This window comes from Anastrepha obliqua, chromosome 3 (genome assembly GCF_027943255.1).
Source record: "Anastrepha obliqua isolate idAnaObli1 chromosome 3, idAnaObli1_1.0, whole genome shotgun sequence".
NCBI classification, from domain to species: domain Eukaryota; kingdom Metazoa; phylum Arthropoda; class Insecta; order Diptera; family Tephritidae; genus Anastrepha; species Anastrepha obliqua.
The window spans coordinates 99,560,418-99,582,891 of NC_072894.1; the positions used below are offsets into that span (position 1 = coordinate 99,560,418).

Here is a 22,474-nt window from a genome sequence, read left to right on the forward strand (position 1 = left end):
GGATGTAACGGCGTCTCAGCAATGGCTTGTGGATTATGTTCACTCCAAATGCGACAATTTTGCTTATTGACATACCCATTCAACAAAAAGTGAGCTTCATCGCTGAACAAAATTTTCTTGTGAAAATCGGGATCGGTGGCCATCTCGTTTTGGGCCCATTCACCGAACGTGCGACGCGCTCGATGGTCGTTCGGCTTCAATTCTTACACGAGTTGGATTTTGTAAGCCCGCAAACCAAGATCCTTCCGCAAAATCTTCCATAAAGTGGATGGGCACATCTCCAATTGCTGCGCGCGATGGCGGATGGACTCATTCGGGTCTTCTTCGATACTCTGCTCCACAGCAGCAATAGCGTCTTCGGTGCGCACTATACGACGTCTCTGAGGATGCGTATTATCCACTAGAGCAAACGTGGTGCGAAACCGATCCATGGTTAATCGAATTAGTGACTCTGATGGACGATTATGTCGACCGAATATTGGACGTAGCGCGCGATGCGTCGCGTGAACCGAACCATTATTCTCGTAATAAATTTGCACGATTTGCAAACGTTGTTCAGGTGTAAGTCTATTCATTATGAAATGGTAAACCAAACTAAGCATAAATCAAGTGACAGCCGTCAAAAAGACCATCTACGAAAAAAGTAGTGCCAACTTGAGAACCTAACCTCTAAAAAAACACACGTATTATTTTTCATTCATAAATGACAATGTTCAATCTTAAAAATAAAAAAAAAGTTTGAAAAAATATTGATTAGTTTTTTTTATAGCCGATTCAAAAGGCAAATTTTACAAATAAACTACATGTATATTGTTTTTTATTACTAATTTTTTAAATTTTATTTTTACTTAAAATTGTTTGTTTATTTGTACGTATTTTTGTATTTTTTTTTAATTTATTTAGTTTTTTTTAATTTTGTAATTTTTATTATTTTAACTTTATCCCTTTGTGAATAACAAATTTTTTTCATCTCTTTCTTTTTCTCATTTAAAATGTTTCATTATTATTTTTCTCCTTTTTATAAGTTTGCGTTTTTATTGAAAACTTTTTTTTTCATTTGTATGTATTTCTTTTTAACATTTTTAAATTTTTTTATGCTTAGTTCAAATATTTTTAATGTTTTCGAATCTTTTGTTTTCTAATTTTTTTTGTTTTTAATCTTTTAATTATTATGAATTTGCTTTTTTACTTGAACATAGTTTTTGTTATTTGCATGTATTTTTATATATTTAGATACATTTTTTTAATTTTCATTACTTTTATTATATACCATTCTGAATTAATTTGTGTTTATGTTTCCGCCGTTTTCTTTTTTAATTATTTAAATTCTTTTATTTTTGTTCTTTGAATTCTTAATTGCTAGCATTTTTATATATTTTTATTATTTTAACTTCATACCTTTCTGAAATAAAAGTGTTTGATCTTCTCATCTTTTCTTTTTAAATTTTTAAAAGTTTTTTATTTTTATTGTTTTAATTTTTATACGTTGTTTTTTTTTACTTAAAAATATTTTTTTATTTCTTTTTTCTTTCTAATGTTTTTTATTTATTATTTTTTATTCTTATATATACAGGGTCCGCCATATAACTTTACGGAATTAAAAATGCTATAAAAAAGAAACTACTCAATATTTTTCCAAACTGTTTTTTTATTTTGAAGTACAATCCTTCCGGTTAATGATGAAACACAACTTCATTCATATGGCTGCCTCGGCTAGCCATGGGCCATCCCATACGATCGGTCCAATTTTTCAACACATTTTCGATTGTATGCGGCTGTATTTCAGCTATGACATCGCGTTTTGTTGTTGAGAACGACGGTGAACTGATATTCCTGGTGATTCACGAACACTCTCGGCCACAGCAGCAATATTTTCGGGTGTACACACGGTTTTTGGTCGGTCACGCGTTGATTTGTCAATAAGCAACCCAGTTTCTCTTACTTTTTTCGCAAAGTAACGCACATACGCTTCATTTGGTGCTTTTCTTTTTTCCATTGCCGTAATTTTCGTACACATTCTGCAACATTACCATGATTTTCAAAGTAATGTCGCAATATTTCCCAGCGTTCTTTGAGCGTATACACAACCATTTTTGTTCAGCGGAAGAATAAAACTAATTTTCTGTCAAATCAGATGACAGCTAAGTGTTGGCATTCTTCAAATAATACCTAGTTCAAATCCGTAACGATAGATGGCGGGCCCTATATATATATTGTATATATATTTTATTTCTTTTTTATTTTAATAAATTTTACAATTTTAATTTTATACCTTTTTGAATTAATTTTGTTTTTAATTTTTTCATCTGTTTCTTTTTTCATTTCTAAGATTTTTAATGTTTTTTTATTTTTATTACTTTACTTTTTATAAATTTTTAAACATTTATTTCTTGGTAATTTTTTAATTTTTATTATTTGAATTTTATACTTTTTTATATATGTTTTTTCAGATTTTCTGTTTTTTATTTTTTAAGTTTTAAAATTCTTGATTTTTATTTTGTTTTATTTCTTTATTTTTATACGTGTTTTTTATTTAATCCATTTTATTTCGCTATTGGTTTTTTGATTTTTACATTTTTTTTATCAAATTTTGATTCTCTTAATTTTCTTAAATTTTTTTTAATATAATTTTCAATTTTGTAATATAATTATTATTATTTTAATACGCACAATTTTTTATACTCCTTTAATTTTCATTAATATTTTTTGGAATTTACCGTAGACTAAAGAAAGGGCACTGATATAAAGGAACATATTTGCCTGATGACCAAAATGGGCATCAAACTTTGATAGTCGGGCCAGTAACAATTATGCACAAAGTCATTTGCTAGCTACCGTTATTTTAATAAACCAAGCTAATGCAAAGTTGCTCTCTTCTTCCTTTGCAGTTATACAACTTCTTCAATGCACTACTTACACACATTCCCGAAGCTGCTGCTGCCCAGCGCCCATCAATACAAAAGGACCCGGAGATCTCATTAGGTAAATATGTACGGTAGCATTGAATTATTGTGCAAGTTTAAGTATTTAAATACGTTAATTTAGAATTAAATAAGGCAATAGTCCTTACCTGGCACATAAGTGCATTAGGGTGCCGCACAAAAAATAGTTGCGTTTTTTCCAACGGAATTATAAAATCTTTTTTATTTTAAGACTTGCTCCTCTTTTCATATTTCAGAAAAATATTAAGATTTGCGTGAAATGGATCATTTCTAACACATCTCCTAAAATTGAGTTTTCAAATATAAAAAATAAAAAATTAACTTTTTTTCTGCATTATTTTTAATATATTTCGGACCAATAGATTTTGCTGAGAGTTGCTTTAATTGCGTTGATATAATCATTTCTAACTTTATTTCATGTAAATTTATAAATAAACAAATAAATACATTAATAATTAAAAAAATATTTCTTTAAAAAAAAAAAATCACTTCCGATGATAGAGGAGTTTATGGTTAAAGGGCCTGTTGAAAAATAAAATAAAAATTGTCAAAGCTACTGAGACTTTTGGAGTTGCCTTTATTCGGTTCAGCTCACGCAAAATATTTTAGCAGAAGTCTTAAAATATAATAAATCTTCTAATTCCGATGAAAAATCACCATCGATTTTTTTTATATGGAGAGTAATACACCCTAATGCACGTACATACATACATGTAAATGTTTATGAATGTTTAATATTATTACTAAATTTATAATTAAAATGAAATCATATTATTGCAATATAACAGCAATAGGGAATGTTTTTGTCATTTTACAATTATGCATACCCTCATATTTACTTACATATACTTATGCATATATTTGTATTCCTTTTCACTTTTGTATTGTAGATTATGCCCTTACCTATTTATCCTTATCAAATGTTAAGTAGTTTTTATGTAAATATGTACGTATATGCCCATTTCGCATTATATTCACATTTCTCTTTTAGTATTGCTAATATCTCTCTCTCTCTCATATATATCTTTCACATATCCTCTTCATTTCCTCAACTCGTTCCTTGTACATTTTATGTGTAACGCTTGCCAATTTGCTTGTGACAAATGAAATGTGACACAAACTACAGCTTCAGATGTTTATTTCGATGAGTCAGATTTCAGTGAGGATGGCCAATATCGGTCGGATAAAAATTACGAGGGACCACATTTGAAATTTCCCTTAACGAAGAAGGATGTAGTAACACTAATTGATTTGTTTCGCAAGAAAAAGGTGAGTAAAAAGGGCAAAGACATAGCTGAATACTTGTAAGCATTATTTTAGGGAGACTTTGGTTTATTTCTTTTCTTAGTTGTTGTTTGTATTAAAAAAAAGTTGGGTTTTATTTTAATAAGAAATCTAAATTTGTTTAAAGTAAATTTAATAAATTTTCGGTTGAAATTTCTGTATATGAAATTATTAAAAGCAGTAATTTTTCCAAATTTTATTAGGCTATGGGCTACTCAAAATGTTAACTTTTAGGGAGTTTTTTTGTAATTTTTTATTAATTTTTTTAATTCTTTTAAAGACACATTTTAATGATAAACAAAATTTTTAAATAAAAAAAAATATATTGTATATAAATATATAAAATGTCTCATTATCGCTAATGAACACAATAACTGAGAAGTAGTAGGCCTAGCTCCTATTTTTTCAAATTAAAGCAAAAATCTCATTTTATACTCAATCGCAATACATCGGAAATATAGTTTTTGCTTTCGCCGGAAAATATTATTAATTGCGCTAAACTTGCTTACTTTGCAACTTTATCAATATTTCTTGCTTTTTTACATGCAAAAAAATGGTGTATTTTTGAACCATTTTTAATTCTGCCCACTTAATTACTTCCCAGTCGGAGCGTCTACTAGCCAGATATGTGGGCAGTATTCTAAAAGAGGCTGCATTTAAATTAAAACGACTTCCAAATCTTAATCAAGCATCAACGGCGATATCCAAACAGGTTACCATAATTGGAGATTTGCATGGCAAACTTGATGATCTCTTGGTGATTTTCTATAAGGTGAGTTGTTATGAGGGAATTATAAAAAAAATTAAAGAAGGTGATTTCAAGATGACATGAATTTTTAATCAAATGCAACGAAATTAATTATTTTTTTTTTGTAATTTTTGTTTGTATTGTTTTTTGTAATTTTGTATATAATTTAACTTTTTTTATTTTTTTTATATAATCATATAATAATATATATGATCAATCATGTGGGCTATAAATTTTATTATTTATTATATTTTATTATTTTATAATCGCGTGATCCGAAAACGGCCGCTATTCCGTGATCGACATCGCATGTGTTATTGCTTTTTTTGCAAAATAATTTCTCTTTCAGAATGGTCTTCCTTCAGTCGAAAATCCTTATGTCTTCAATGGTGATTTCGTCGATCGAGGTAAAAAAGGGCTTGAGGTCTTCCTACTCCTGCTCTCCTGCTTCCTTGCCTTTCCTGGTGCGGTGCATTTGAATCGCGGCAATCATGAGGATTCAGTAATGAATGCGCGTTACGGTTTCATACGCGAGGTGCAACAAAAGTATCGTGTAAGTGCGTACAGCTGATGTGATTTAAGATTATTTATTCACACGAAAGAAGACATACGTATCTTTAAGCATTTGCCTTTTGTTCCTCTACTTGAATGCCACTTTTGTTTTTTTGTTACGCTCTTTGCAGCGCAATTCTGAGAAATTGATGATAATGATTGATGAGGTTTACCGTTGGTTACCGCTGGGAACTATCCTCAACAATCGAGTGCTGATTGTGCATGGCGGCATATCAGACACTACGGATTTGGATATGATAAAAAGTATCGACCGTGGCAAGGTGAGTTTAAAAGCCAAAATTAAAAAATGCAAAAAAAAAAAAAATTAAATAAAAAACAAGAAATCAAAAATAAATAACAAAAAGCGGGAAAACCTAAAACTCGCACAAGCACACGTAAGGTAGCAGTGGGTGAAAAATGTATAAAATTTGATAATAAAGCCACAATGTAAGGGACAGCATTAGTTTGGACACATAGCGTGCAAAAAAAAAGTTAAACTTGATTATCGATTTTATTTTAATGAATTCCCTTGTGTTTGTTCTGTTGTCGAATTTATCAGTATTTTTTTCTTATCTCATTCAATGCTCATCTTACACAACACACAGTCGCACATACACAACTATGCGCTCATTTTTTTGTTTTGCCGCCGTCACTCTCCTGCTGCTTTAATTATTGCTGCTTGCAGGTTAATGATGCCTTTTCGCATTTTTGTTGTCCCTGCCAACGCTTAATAAACTCAGTGGCATTGTAATGTCAATTACTCGCTTTCAATTAACCGAAAGATAAGGTTGACAATGCGTTGAAAGAAAATCGCAAATGGCGTGTTGTTAATTTTAAAGTGTTGTTGTAATTGATGTACCTGATTATAGCGGAGGGAGAGAGAATCGCGAGGCAGGTGATTAATGTAATATATGCCAAAGCCCTTGGGCACTTACATACTTACATTTCCATATAAATAACGGTACGTATGTACACTCACACACACATTTACATATTCATTTATTGTGCATTTATTCTCATTTAAACATGTATAAGGGCGCTTACGCTGTGCCGCATGTGGACACCACTCAACACTGCGTATAAGTGACAATTTAATGTTATGCCAAAGGCACTTTAATTTTGTTGGCATGCACAGGAAGAGCATATCTGCAGTGCGCGCGCTTTTAACATGACAATTATGTAGATTAAAAGTAGCAAAATTAAAAGTTAAGTGCATAAATGTTTCCCTGTTCATTAATTCACCGGCGGGGCTTAATTCAGGGAGTATTAAGGAGAAGTTCCGAAAAGGTAAACTTTAGGACTGTTATAAGCTTACATGGCAAAGTTCAGCGTGATATGTCACATAGTTTGTTTTCTGTGCTACTGTAAACAAGTAAAGCTCGAGAGTGTTCTTCGAATTTATAGATGGAAATTCAAAGAATTTGTTTGAAATTTTGTTATTCCAACAAAATTTCGGCTTCGGACACCTTAAAAATGTTGCAGACAACCTATGGGGACTCTGCTCTATCGCGTGTACGTGTTTTCCAGTGGTACAAATCGTTCAAAGAGGGCCGTACATCGGTTGAAAACTTGCCTCATGAACGTCGCCCAGAAACATCAGTAAACGACGAAAACATCGGAAAAGTAAAGGAAATTGTGCTTGAAAATCGCACAAATCGCAAAATCGGTTAACGCTGAATATTATTTAGACGTTTTAAAGCATTTGCGCGAGAACATTCGTCTTAAAAGGAAGGAATTGTGGGACAACAAGTCATGGTTCTTGCATCACGATAATGCACCAGCTCACACATCACGTCTTGTTCGCGATTATTTGGACAAAAATAATGTTAATATCGTTCCGCAAGCACCGTATTCGCCTGATATGGCTCCATGTGACTTTTTCCTGTTTTCCAAGCTCAAGTTGCCGCTCCGTGGAAAACATTTAGAGACAATTGAAGTCATGAAAGAATTCGAAGAACACACTCGAGCTTGACTTGTTTACAGTAGCACAGAAAACAAACTTTGTAACATATCACGCTGAAATTTGCCATGTAAGCTTATAACAGTCCTACCAAAAAACAAAAAATTTATTTTTGCCATATATCATCCGCGGACCGTTTCATTGATACCGTCTCCTTCATATTTAAGCAGAAGGTATGTACATACCAGTATACCGCATTCATTCACTTCTCTTTGCTATATAGTTAAAGCAAGCATTTTTACATTTAAATAACGTAAACTTTAGTCACAGATGACACAGTTTATGGTTGTAAACATTCTATCTGAGTATAGTAGAAAATGAGAGTTTACAACAGTGGCTTACAGAAGCATATAAAGCTATACTCAAGTTATGACCTAAGCTAAATTTTGTACAAAGGTGCTTAAAACTAAAAATAGTCTGCCTGCCTAAATGCGCTTACCAAAAACAGGAGCTTTTCAGAAGTGGCAAAAAAAAATATTTTCACAAGAATTATGAATATATATATTTTTTTCAAAACAAACAAAAAATATGTATGAAGTGTATTATATCTGCCTATCCCTTGATCGTAAATGTTTTGAGCAATATTACTGAAGTGCTTGGAAAGAAATTTTTGACCATCCATAATTCGTATCCATTCTTATTTCTTCCTAAAAAATTAAGAACAAAAATATATGAAAATATTGATTTAATTGTTGATATTTGACGAAGATATTTCATATTAAAAATCTCTATACCAAAATTCTCAAAATTGAATAAATCTCAAAATTTTTAGATTAAAAAAAAATTTCTTAAAATACTTAAGCCTGCAAATAAACGAGTCATATTTAATCTTTGAATTTAGACCAATGGTATTCTTGGGTTGTTTGGAAAGTAGTTTCGCTTTTTCCCGGCAGAGGATTTAAATGTATTTTTTCACAGCTAACTTTACACTTTAGTCACATTGTCATTATATGCGAGGCTTGTGTGTGAATAAGTTCAATTGATTTTGTTGGTCGGTGCCTTTTTAAATATGGAGAGCAATAAGCAGCAGTTTCGTCATATTTTACTTTTTTACTATAGAAAAGGTACAAATGCTGTTCAAGCCAGAAAGAAATTAGCCGATGCGTATGGAGAAGATATGTTGACAATACGCCAGTGCCAGAACTGGTTTGCAAAATTTCGAACCGGCAATTATGATGTCGAAGATGTACTACGTTCTGGAAGGCTGGTTGAAGCTGATAAAGACGCGAAAAAGGCATTAGTTGATGCAAACCGGCGAATAACAACACGTGAGAGGTTAAATTTATCGAATTTAACTGTTTATGACCACCCGAAAGGCCTGGGTTTAACCTCGACGCTCGATATATGGGTTCCCCATGTCCTCTTGGAGAGAAATTTGTATCGCCGCGTTGACCTCTGTGCCTCACTCCTCAAAAGTCACGAAAATTATCCATTTTTTGAAGCGCATCATTACTGGGGACAAAAGGTGGGTTATATATGACAATGTCAAACGCAAGAGATCATAGAGCAGAAAAGAGAACCTACTCAAAGCATTTCAAAAGCCGATATCCATCCAGAAAAGGTGATGCTGTCTGTTTGGTGGGATTTTAAAGGAGTCACTTTTTTTGAGCTTTTACCGGATAACACAACAATTAATTCGGAAGTCTACTGTCATCAGCTGGACAAACTGAATGATGCACTTAAACAGAAAAGGCCAGAATTAATCAACAGAAAAGATCTAGTGTTCCACCAAGATAATGCGAGACCTCATACAAATTTGGTCACTCGCCAAAAGGTTTTACAGTTTGGATGGAATGTACTATCACACCCACCATACTCTCCAGACTTGGCCCCTTCGGATTATTATTTGTTCCGGTCACTGCAACATTTTTTGGACGGTAAAACCTTTACCTCAAATCAACACGTCAAAAATCACCTGGATCAGTTTTTTGCGAGCAAAGACCAAAAATGTTATGAGTGTGGAATCATGCTACTACCAGAAAGATGGCAAAAGATGTTGGATCAGAATTGCAAATATATAATTTAATTAAATATTTATTCATTATACGAAGACAGTCTTTCATTTTCACCACAAAAAAGGAAATTTTTTTCCGAACAACCCAATATAATCAAAACAACGTACGATACATATTCATGCATATTTGCACTGAAATTTCGACTTGACGCAAAAAAATAGTAGTCATAAACTTATAAGTAAAAGTTGTTTGATCCCTAAAATACAAGCTGGCGCAAAATTAATTATCCACTTTCGTTTTTGAAAAACTTTTTTCCTAATTACAATAAAAAAAAAATTAAGTGATGGAAATCTTTATTTTGACCTTTACCGCTTGCCTGTTTTTCACCTTAGATGTCTAGTTCACAGTTGCAAATATTTATTATAAATCTTCCCATTGATTGATTTTGTGCCACCTTGTACGACATTTTTCTTGCCATATTTATTTTCTTACAAATGATTATGCCACCACTATTGCTCTTGTGCTCGTCCTTTACTTCATTGCACTGCACTTGCAAGCACTTGTCGCATTTCCGGCACTTAGCATTAAATTGAATAAAAATGGAGGAAACTTAACTAGCTTTTGCATGCAAACATTTAATAAGGAAATAAATGGAGCAAATAAACTAAACTCCACACAAATGCTAACAAAGTAATGTGGTACGAACATGCCAATGGATAGGGAGCGTAAAAAGTCAGGTCAAGAGAATTGCAATTACATGGAACGCAAGTTAAAAAGGCAGGGGTAGAGCACCGCTGAATTGGCTATCAGTGGTAAATGAAAGCAATCAAAAGCTTATTTAAAATGCATGGAAAAGAGTTGTAAGAGTGCGCGTGTGTGCGTTGTTTGTGTTATTGTCCTGTAATGAAAAACCAGTGAAAACATGAAACGTTTTTTTTAACGATTGAGAGGTTTTTTTTCGGGTATACCGCATTTTATTGGTGTGCGTATGAGGTGCACAAATTACACTGTGTAAAGGTATTCGCCGCTTTAGTAGGTAGCTGGCACAGGTTGTAGGTCTAGTAAAACTAAGAAAAATCTATAGGTAACATTCAAATCCCATTTTATGGTAAAAAAAGCGTTTGCAATTAGTTTTAATCTAGTTAATTTTATTTGAATATGAGCAATCACTCATAACTGCGCTAATTTGCCAATTTCTTTGAAATAGTAAAAGTAAATCTCGACGAAGGCGCATTGCTAATTTTGTTAAAATGAAAATAGATAAGTGAATATATGTGACTAACTATAGTAGCGCGTATATTTTTTTATATACATTTTTTACAAACACATCACAATGAAATAAACAAAATTAAAAAAAAAAAAACAAAATTCTCCAAAAAATTTTAAATTAAAACAAAATATTTAAAAACACATGAATCGCTACCAAAATTTTTTTACTGATCGCTGTACGTATACGAATATAACCCGTAAAGTAATGGAAACCACACTGTGAAACTTCCAGGGAATACTGAATATAGTACCAGTTATTAATAAAAACAATCAAACACAAATCTGAGGGATCGTATTTTACAAAAATAACAAAAACAAAGTTTTTCGAAAAACGTTTAACAAAAAAAAAAAACAGTTTTTCTCACTAATTTTAGACATTTGTTTTACAAAATTTAATTTTTTTGTTTCAAAATATTATATTAAACAAAAAATGTCTATTAGAAAAAAATGTTTGCTTAAAATTGGTGAGAAAAAAATTTTGGGAGGAAAAAAGACACAAACAAAAAAAATTGTTCTCAAAAATTTTAGGCAAACAAAGATTTGGTAAAAAAATTGTAATTGGTAATTTGGTAAAAATAATTTTTTTTATTAAGCATTTTTGTGAAAAAATGAAAATTAGTTAAAAAATTTTGGGAGAAAAGACCAAAAAAATTTTTTTTCTCAAAAAATTTTAGGAACAAAATATTTAGGGGGAAAAAATTGGTAAAAAAATTATATCTTGCCATCTGAAATTTGGTAAAAAAAAATTTTTTTTGGTTAAAATGATAATTAGTTAAACATTTTTGGGAAAAAAATGTTTTCGTTGTCATTTTTGAAAAATACGATTCCTCATATTTGTATCTTATTGCCTTTATTAATAATTGGGAAATTTTTGGGGAAAAAATGTTTTTTTTGGTATTTTTGAAAAATAAAAATATATTCCCCAAAATTAAAAAAAACAAAAGTTTTTTTAAAATTTGTGAGAAAGACATCTTTTTCTTTTTTAAGAGTTTTGGGAAAACTTTTGGGAATTTTTTAATGCATTTTATTCTAAATAATAAAAAATAAAATGTAATATATATAAAAGGAAATGAAGATATTCACTTTAGAAACTCAATATCAATATTTTCAACATTGAATAATTTTTAAAATTATAAATTTTTTTTTAATTGTTTGAGTTTGAGTTTGTTTTGATTATGTTCAAGCCTATAGATAAATTAATTTTCAGAAAAATTTACTACAATGCCCAAAATACTTGGCTATAACTTGGTATGGAGTCGCTCAGGAGTTTGTTAGGCGTCGTAATCGAAAGGTCTAAAAATGTTTAGCTACAGAAAAAAAACATCCGCTTAGTAAAAAGTTAGAAATATAACATCGTTAATCATTTATTGAGATCGCAATAAGTTTTACAAGGTTTTAAAAAGGAGAAGAAGAAAAAAAGAAGTCGAAAGTACCTCAAATGAGTTCAGGTGCGGTGAGCTGGTGAAGGCTGGCGTTTTATGCTGTTTGATATATTAAAACAAAAAGAAACTCAAAAATATATTATTACTGTTACAAAATTATGTATATATATTAAATTTATTGATAAAAGCGATTAATTGATTACGATTAAAAATCCATTATTTGATATGAGCCGATTCGATTGAAACAAGTACCAGTAAGACGTGCGCATTGGGTTCAAAGAGTTGCTTTCCAATTTCAGTCTGCTACGTCCATATTTTCTTTTCATTTCATATAAGTAGAGCGTTTGAAATCTCAACGCTCTTTTTTTTAACATTTTTGCACTAACTAGTACACTTTGATTTAACCAGTAGCCAATGTTCATCAACTACTAATTTTCTTCTTTTTTCTTTTTCCATTTTTTTTGCCCACTTCTTCGCTGCCGCCCACGTTCCGTACCACTTCCGTTTCCGATTTTCTTCCGGCGTGAATTTACTCCTCCACGTTTGCTCGTCTCATGGATTTGTGCTACCGCCTGCATGCGCTGGAATGTTTACACGCGCACAGTATGTCTCTATTTTGCGACCACCCATCGAGATGGCGGGCGAGGATGGCGTCGATAAGACCGAATGGAAACAGGTAAGTTCGAATTGCTTTGATCAAAAATTAAGTGTCAATATGGTTTAATTGATTTATAAAGAAAAAGAATAAAAGTGAATAGAAAAACGAGAAATGTGATAGGGGTGGGAGAAAAAATCAAGCTTTGCGATGCTAAAAAAGCAATTAGATTCAGTGTACAAACACATACACCGTGTTCACAATAATAGCAGCATCAATAAAAACCAAAATTTGTAAAAATCAACATGAGTAACTAATCAAAACTTGCATTTTTTTGTACCAAAATTCAATTGGATATAAAACTGCTTATTTAAAATTTTTCTAGAAACTGTAATCAAAAATTTTGAAATTTTTTTCAAAATTTGTAAAATTTTGGAACTTTAAGTTATATGTTTTTTGTTGTGATATAAGCTAAATTTTCATAAAAAAAGATGAAAAAGGTTAGGAAAAAATAAATAAATATATATACATATATACACATATACGTATAATTGGCGCGTACAACCTTTTTGGGTGTTTGGCCAAGTTCCTTCTCCGACAGTTTCAAGCCGACTCCGAACGGCAGATATTTTTATGAGGAGCTTTTTCATGGCAGAAATACACTCGGAGGTTTGCCATTGCCTGCCGAGGGGCGACCGCTATTAGAAAAATGTTTTTCTTTTTCTTTTAATTTTGGTGTTTCACCGAGATTCGAACCTACGTTCTCTCTGTGAATTCCGAATGGTAGTCACGCACCAATCCATTCGGCTACGGTGGCGGCGATAGCTAATATATAATACATTTGTGTTGGGTCAATCGGCCAGTTCGTTTTGCTGAGATTATGGAGACTTCTATAATCCCCTACCCTGTCAGAAACCAAAATAGATTAACGAAACCAACGCAAGACTGAGTCTTGTAGAGGCCCTATGCTCCCTAGAGGAGTGAACAAGGAAAAAAATTGAGACTTTCAAAATACCAAAATCCCGATACCATGGCGAGCATCCCGGCTCCAATTAGAGCATTACAGCTCCAAGGCGAAAGACGGCTGTCTTGCCGGCACTTCATATGCAAATATTCTGAGAAGCTCACAGTAATTGTCTACTTAGCTTAAAATTGTTCTCAAAATCTCTTCTTCTTCTTCTTCTCTCTATCTATAGTATGTTACTTCATATACCATAGCCTTTATAGACCTAAAAACTAGTGTCATTTTGAGCCAGTCATCTGGTCCTGATTTAGTTCTTTCAAGTTATGAATTTCAATGACTTAGTTTTGATTTAAGTTGTATAAAGAATTTTTTTTTAATACAACTATCGTCTTCTGCTACAAAAGTAAATTTTCAACTACATTTTTATATTTCGGCTCTCTCTACTTCTTCCCTTATCTAAGACAGTGATCGGCTAGTGAACTTAGATATTGGTTTCTTATTGCTCATTGATCATGATACCAGCCCCGCTCTGCGCCTTGATCCCAAATATGAGTGCGAGAAAGGGTGGAGTGAGTGCTCAGTGAGCGTTCAGTAATGTCAGTCACTCATCGGAGGTATATGAGAGGCGTAGATTAGTTTGCCCTTTCTTTTATAGCCAAGTGATATCTAAGCAATAACGCAGAAAAATAACAAAAGGTAATAAAAAAATAAAAAAAAAAACTCATTCATTCTTTTTAAATTATTTGCTTTTACATCTATGGGAGTTGTAAACTTGAATTGTAGTACCCCATTATGTTAGCGTGCCTGCTTGCCCTTAAACTATGCAGTACAGCGCATACCAAATTGCACGTCTCCTTAGATGCCTGCAGTGAAAGCGTCAAAGCATAAGCTAGTGGTTTCGTTTAGCAACGCAAAGTAAAGTGCAACATATTAAGTTGCTACAGCGTTGCTTCGTGCTATGCGCTGCCGCATGAAATTAGTCACGATTTCCTCTAATACCATTCAAAGCTTCGTGCAAGCAAGCGAAACGTGTTACCTTCATATGCGTGGCATGAGCTAGTACGAATACTCGTGGGTACATTCATGCTGCATCCGCAATAGTGCTTAACTGGCACATTCTGCTGCGCTTGACACATGCCCGTGGTTTGTTCGCCTTTTTGATTGACTAAACAATCGCCTTAGTGATTTTCTCTGAATTCAAAAAAAGCGTATCAGTTATTTTGATTGCCTTCGGCGACTGATGCCAATTTCGAAACATCAAGCAGAAAAAAAGATCTTTTCCATAGCTCATGGTTTTTCTAGCAGCATCAATGCGATTTCCTCTTACTGGCACAGCGAGTGGGTGTTCAGTGTAGTAGTTTGGTGTCGGTATTGGCTAGTGGGTGAAAAAGGCGGATATGAATTCACCGATGGCAGTTTAAAGTTGAGGTTGGTTAGACTTTTTATCACCTATGTTTCATATTAAGGCGATAATGAGACTATTTAACTCAATGCACATAAAAAATATGTAAAGCCATTTCGGCTGCTGCCTTTAAATGCCGACTTAAAGCGGCCTGCTAAGAACTACTTGCATATTTATTTCCAGTTTACAGCAAGCCAATCCATTTTTTCAAGGCATCTTTCAACATTGAAATTTCGTTTTGAAGAAGATTTTGCACCGGATTGGGATATTTGATCAAACGAGTATTAATTCCAAGAAGAACGCCATGTTTGCGGAAAAACTGGTGGACTGGTATGACCATACCTTCCAGCATGACACAAGTATTGCAAACGTTCATTACACTTACTCGTAATTGAGAACAATTTAATTAGAAATAGGAGTCGAATGAAATGCACGATATTCACCAGACATTGGATTTTCCGGTAGCTGGTTGTTTCGAACCATGTAGAAAGAGTTAGTTTGGTCACCGCTTCTGTTCTTTTAAAGACATAAAATGGCACATGTTTTCCACAGTACTGAAATATTCGAATTAATTAGAAAATTGTCTACCAAAAATGGTAAATCTACGTCCGGTTAGAGCAGGACAATGGCACAAAGGGTGCGAGATCGTCTTCTCTTCTCTTTGGCTTATTAGAGATTCTATACGTATATGTAGTATTAAGAGTCATCCTAAATATCAGGAAATTCTACAGGTGGTTTCACTTATCCTATTTCGGGTGGGTTCTCCTTGTGCGATATCTCCAGGTCACAGGGCCCTGAGTCGTCTATTCACGTCTCACGCTTCTGCAGCTCATCCCATTTTTTGTAGTATTTTTCCATGTTTTTGGTAGTTTCCATCGCACTCTTTTTAACTACGTAGCCCTTTATATAACCTCTTCAACACTTGCGTGGTCCTCTGGCCTCTTATAACATGACCGTATCAGCGAAGGGGGGTTTCTAAATAGTACGCAATTGTTCTTTTTTACTGTAGTACATAAAGTAAATGACTCTTTCATTCTCTCTTCTCACTGAAATACTGAAACAATTTGTTGAAGCACTTTTTAGACAACTCAATTTGAAAGTTCACGCAGTAGTTGTGCTGAAATATGCCATTTAAAGCTATGCCGGTTTTGCGAGCTAGCGTTGAAACACCAGAGCAGATCCAGTGCAGCTACACAGTGTGGTAAGTCAATACGCACCCACCTAATTGGTGTGGTAAGGCCCAAAGCTTATACGCGCGCTCCAGTTTTGTTTTTCTAAAACTAGTAGGCGTTGATTTTCCAAAATTGTGGCTCGCCTATGATCACTCATATGAAATTATTTTTACAGACGAGGATAAAAAAATAAGGTTGTGTACTTAGCAAAAATTTCAATTGAATCTCGTACAATGGTTTTTAAAGAGCTATTGAAACATCCCAAACTCTTTTGATTTCAATACAAAGTGTGCATGACAGTATTATTACATTGTTTCTTTCCTTTAGCTTCTATTGGAGCATAGGGCGTCAAATAATAATATAGGCCATAGAAAAATACCAATTTTTCTTATGAAAATATGAGTCTTGCTCGCCATAAGAAATTTTTGGGCATGACTGCTCTAAATCCATTGGTGATATTGAACAAAAAGGTTGATGATGTGCTCAAATTCATTAGTAGCCTTTAAATATAGATTTGCAATCAGGCAGAATGGACCACATCAAAGGTCTTAGTGCACTATGACCCAATAAAACTAGCTAAATACCTTTAGAAATATAATCTTGTGAATTGCATTTTACGCGCTTTTCGTATTTTCTTGATGTGCTCCAATTAAAGTATTCTTCTACGGCTACTAATATCAATGCTTTATGAGTTGGTATAAAACTACAAATACTTAAAACTTAACAAATAAACGTTCAGCTAGTATTTGCTTAATGGGTATCCACTAACGAGTTTTCTTTTGTTTCTTTGCACACATACAAGTATTTTAAATGCATAACTAAAGTGTATAGGTGTGTACCTTTAACAGTGCTTGTACATAGCGTGTTGCAAGTGCGGCAAATAAAAAGGTACGCGTGCTGCATTAAAGGCAAAACGCTTGTATTTGCATCGTAAAATTTTATGGTTTCACGTGGAGAATACAAAAGCGATACGCACACACACACGTTATCTGCTGCAACAGGGCAGCAATATTAATATAATAAATGAAACAACCTGCAGCGAGCTGAACTATTTACCTGCTTCACTTTGTTTGCAACTGCAACCAAGTAGAATATGCCATAAACGTTTGCATAAATTTGGCTTAAAAGTAAATAGCAAAAACAAAAACAAAAACGAACAAACTATGCATATGGTCGACTTTACAGATTTTCTTTTGAATTTTAATTGGATATTATTACAGTACTGTACTGTACTGTACGTGCCAACTCTGTAAAGGCTTTGATTGGAAACCCATGCGCTGTAGTTGCACTGACAAGCACTCCAGAGATTGACTGCAGCAAACATCAAAACAATATACCTTTATAGTAGTAGAGCTGTTTAACAAATTGGAAATGCAAATTGAAATGCATATAAATGTATGCAAATTAATTGTCCTGCAGGTCAGCCAAAGTTCATGGCAAGTGCGATGTGCAACAGGTGCGCTTGATTGATTGATTGCTACGGTGTCTACGCAGTGCTGAATGCCGTATAGTTGTTCATACTGTAATATTGTAGCGTCATTCGTTTTCATTGTAGCAGATTGATAGATTGCGGTGTTGCATGGCGTATGAGTAATGTGATTTCATGCTGATGACGATGATTAAATGCAAATATGTAGAGATTTTTGGTTTGGCAAATCTGCGTCACGGTACATTTTTAGAAGAATAATTTGTGTTAGAGAAAAATGTTAAAAGCTGCAAAGTGTACAGTGGTAAAAAATGTACAAAATTTTTTGGTTTAATAGATTTAGCACTACAATACTATAATATATGTAATAGGATAGATAATATGATTTGTTCAAATGCCCGATAGCACCGTGTTCGTCTCTCGCGATAAACCGAATGAATCTTTATTCATACAAAACGGCATCTATTCGTACCAAACGCTACCATCAACGAGTCTTAAGGTATAATTACAACGAAAACTTAGCGAATAAGTCTTAAGGGCTAATTACGTAAGTATAAGCACATGCACACTCCGCTAAGGGCCTGTTTACGTACAAGCACATGCCTACAACTACTGTTTGCCTTACAACTCGGCCTTCCTGACACATAGAATCTCCTGATTCTACGAAGTTTCGTTTACTCAAATAAAGTTTGTTTACTTCTCAGTATTTTTTTTTTTCGTGACTTTGTTTAAAACCACACCAAGGCTTTAGATTTGTAATCGACCAAGTACCTTTATACGGAATCTGTGTCTGCTGAAAACCTTCTACATCTTCAACTACGTAGCGGTCATTTTCTAAAACTTTAGTTACTCTGTATTGTCCATTGTATTTGGGTATCAATTTGCTTGACGCTCCTACTTGCGAACTGGTGTTGGAGACTACAACATAGTTTCATATCTGAATATGTTCTATTTTCGTTCTCTATTATCGCTGGAGTCGAATTTCGTGCTGGCTCTACCACATTTTCTCGTACGCTATCTACGAACTTTCCTCTTTGTCTAACCCCAAACAAAAGTACGCTAGGTTATTCCTTGATTGCTCTATGCACCGTATTGTTCATCACGTGTTCCGCTGACTCTAATATCTTCTGCCCTTCTCTTTCTCAGAATCCACCATCTTTGTTAACATAGGTCCTAAGGTTTTATTCACGTTTTCGACCTGGCCGTTTGCTTGGAGCGAGCTTTATGTGTTCTATACTTATTTCTTCTAACAATTCTGCAAATTCTTTTGAGGTGAAGCAGGTCCATCGGTCTGATACTATAAATTTTTTTCTACTATAGGCTTTGAAATAATCTTTTAGGGCAGTAACAGCTTCTTTGGAAGCTGTTGTTTTCGCGGGATAGAGACGAACAAATTTTGTGAACTCGTCTATTACTACTAGTAGGTATATGTTTGTACTTTGTGCATTTGCTATGAATTGGTCCGTAATGGTCAATATGTACCTTTTCGAACGGCACGTTTCCTTTAGGTATCATATGTAAAAGCCCCTCTTTTTTACCGACTCTATTTGAAAACGGCTCAATGTGAGCGGCCGTCTTTTTCCTAATATTTGGAAACCAGTAACTCTTCCCTATGGTTTCTATTACTTTGTCTACACCTAGGGGTCGCATTTCGTCGTGGTATTTATACAAAGCATGTTGTTCCATAGGCTCAGGTACGTAAAACAGTAAGTCCTTGCCCTTCTTTTTACAAACTACTCCATTTCTCATCTCATATTGACTGTTTCCTTAATTTCTAATTCCTTTTGTACCTTTCTAATCCGTTCATCTCTACTTTGGCATACGATTAAGTTTTCTTCGAAAGTATTTGCATGAATTACGTACGTTGTTTATTCTACTTAGTGCATCTATGTACATGTTGCATTCTTTTGCCTGACCTATGCTCAACTTCGTAATCATATGAAGTTATATATTTAGCACGTATCTATACTTACATATTAAACTGTTTTGTATTTTTTTGCATTTGTTTTTGTATTTTTTTCTTTTTGTTTTTTGTGGTATTTTTTTTTGTTTATTTTGCAGAACACAAATTCTAGCGCTCAGATATATTTATATATCCTGTGATAAAATTGAAACACGGCTTTCTAATTTAAATTTTGAAGGCTTAAATATATTGATAAATTTCTTGTATGTACTTCTAAAATATGAATCGTTAATGCAAAACAAAAATAAAGCAGTCGCTAAAGCAAAAACAAAAATATTTAATTTCTCAGTTAAGTTCGTGCCTTTTTGCAACTAAAAATGAATCGGCCGATTTGTGTAATGTTTAAGCTTTTTAAGCGAAGAAGTTGCACTTAATTTTGTTAGCAGAATAAAGTTTCTGCTGCAAAAATGTTTAAGTTGGCAAAAATGTTTTCAAGTAGCACAAACAGTTCCAAGAAGCAGTCTCTGCCTTGGAAAAACGGCTAAAAACAGGCGAAGGTTTGCAGCTGAAAAACCGACGCTTGTCCTTGTTGATGTTTTATATAATGCACTTCATTCAAATAACTGAGTCCGTAGTTACAAAGCTTTACTCACTAGCTGTGCAAACATTGTTTAAAAATAAATTCTTTCTAGATAAAATCCACGAAAAAAGTTCTAAGAGGATTCTGTCAGAGGAGAACAATAAAGAAATGAAATTGAGGAAATTAAAGATCCAGATCGATGTTTTTAATACAAGGTGGCGCAAAATTAGTTTACCCTATTATCCGCAGATTTATAATTAAAAAAAAAAATTTTTTTAGGTCAATCATATTGACATTTGTGAAATAGACTGCTGCACTATACAAACAGACAAGCAAAGGAGCGTGTGAAGGTCAAAATTAAGATTTCCATTCAAAAACAAAAGTGGATGATTAATTTTGCGCCACCTTGTATATGCCATTGAACTTATTAATGCGCGATATTTTTTTGTATGGAGAAAATTATAAGAGAAAAAGTTATAAAAAATGAAACCAAAATCCTACCTAAAATCTTTCTACAAACTCTGATTGAAAAGCACTGAATTTTGGTGGAAATTTGTGGCATTTTTCTAATTTTTTTTATAAAAGAAAAAAGGGGAACTTCCTATATGGTTGTTGTTATACAATGATAAATACTAATATTCTAACAAAGAATAAAAAGTTTGTTAAAGTGGTCAAAAATGTTGATGTGCACCATTTGGTCGCCGGATGCTAAAGTGGCGCAAAATTAATCATCCATTTTTTTAACTAAATATTTTACTAAATATAAGAAAAATTATTTGGGGTTTTAAATAAATAAATGTTGCGTACACTTCTGCCAAGTATTTGGCATAGCTTTTCCTCCTATTTGTGGCGTGCCATTCCCTACCGAGGGGCGACCGCTATTAGAAAAAAACTTTTTCTTCATTTTCACCGAGATTCGAACCTACGTTCTCTCTGAATTCCGACAAATCAAAAAAGATCAAACATTAACAAAGATCAAGAAAATCGCTGCTCAGTAATTAAGATAAAGGATACGATCGATTGAGAACAATGCCACCTTAAAATCGAAATATTCTGCAAAAATTTACGTTTCCAGAAAAACGGACCAAAGACAACCCGAAATTAAGTTTACATGCCTCAGCGTTTTTTTTCTTTTTTAGTATTATTTCAGAACTTGGTATTTTGCCATATTTCCCATATGGAGCATAAAGAAAAAGCCACGTTCAAAAGGGCATGAAAGGAGTTGAGGCAAACTATTGGCGCGATTTTTAAACAGTAATAGAAGCCACTGTAGGAATTCTTGGCTAATCTCGACCTGCAGGTGATTGGCTGAATAAAATAAAGGGTGGCTAAGTTCCAAGGGCCGGTGTTAATTTTGAATAGAATACAAATTTTTATGTTTTTTATCTTTATTATGATAATATTGGTATGGCTCAATTACGTATGGAACAAAATATCGGTCAAATGGCCGCCGCGGCCTCGGCGGCACACCTGCGTCCGATGGTCCAAATTTTCGATGACGCAGAGGCATAATTGAGGTTCTATGCCATTAATGTGCCGAATTACCTCATCCTTTAGCTCTTGAATTGTTACTGGCTTATCGACGTACATATTTTCTTTCAAATAACCCCAAAGAAAGAAGTCCAACGGTGTCAAATCACATGATCTTGGCCCGCCGGCCCATAAACCGCACCAAACAGTCACTCTTTGTGGGTGCATTGGTTTTTCGGCAATCACTCTTTGATTATCATTCGCCTAAATGCGGCAATTCTGCTTATTGCCTCATCACTGAAGATGAAGTGCGCGATATGAATTTTGATTTGAACTCCCGTTTTCATAATAAGCCTGAATAACTTTAACGCTCGATTGCGTATCTTTCCATGGTTCAAAGTATATTAATCAGAGATTGAAAAACGTCAAATGAAATGCAGAAAAAAACTTGACGTTTAGGTGTGGTTCACATTCAACATCGGCCCTTGAAATTAAACCACCCTTTAGTGTAGCGACCTTTTTTGGCATATATTTCAATTTTGCTTTTGACTTAATTTATATTTATTATGTCCCTGACACTGTTCCACAAATAGAGTAACACATATATCGATCGGAAAATCTACTGGGCGCGCAAACTTTGTTAACTGCAGAATTAAGACAATTACAAAATAGGTGAATATACAAATATTCTGTATGTGAACTTTTATAGCAAAAGATTCTGGTATTTTTGTTTTCGCATCAACGTTTCCACTTCTACTATGGTACTTAGAAAGAAACGAAAAAAAACTTTTTTAACGACACAAGCGCTGTCCATTTCGATCTGACTAATTTCATTATGCACCATAGCTAACCATCATTGCCACTCATACC

At 33.5% G+C, this 22,474-nt stretch overlaps 1 protein-coding gene across 2 annotated transcripts in view; it reads left to right on the plus strand.

The window, feature by feature from the left end:
* Positions 1-22,474, plus strand: part of LOC129242000 (serine/threonine-protein phosphatase rdgC-like) — an 82,369-nt gene that overhangs the window by 31,757 nt on the left and 28,138 nt on the right. Inside the window, exons 3-8 of one of the 2 annotated variants that reach the window (XM_054878563.1) lie at positions 2,889-2,982; positions 4,069-4,211; positions 4,831-4,998; positions 5,324-5,527; positions 5,658-5,807; positions 12,697-12,768. In XM_054878563.1, the coding sequence (XP_054734538.1) occupies positions 2,889-2,982; positions 4,069-4,211; positions 4,831-4,998; positions 5,324-5,527; positions 5,658-5,807; positions 12,697-12,768 (831 nt within the window). The remainder of the gene's footprint in view (positions 1-2,888; positions 2,983-4,068; positions 4,212-4,830; positions 4,999-5,323; positions 5,528-5,657; positions 5,808-12,696; positions 12,769-22,474) is intronic. The other variant, XM_054878564.1, reaches the window with a different exon arrangement.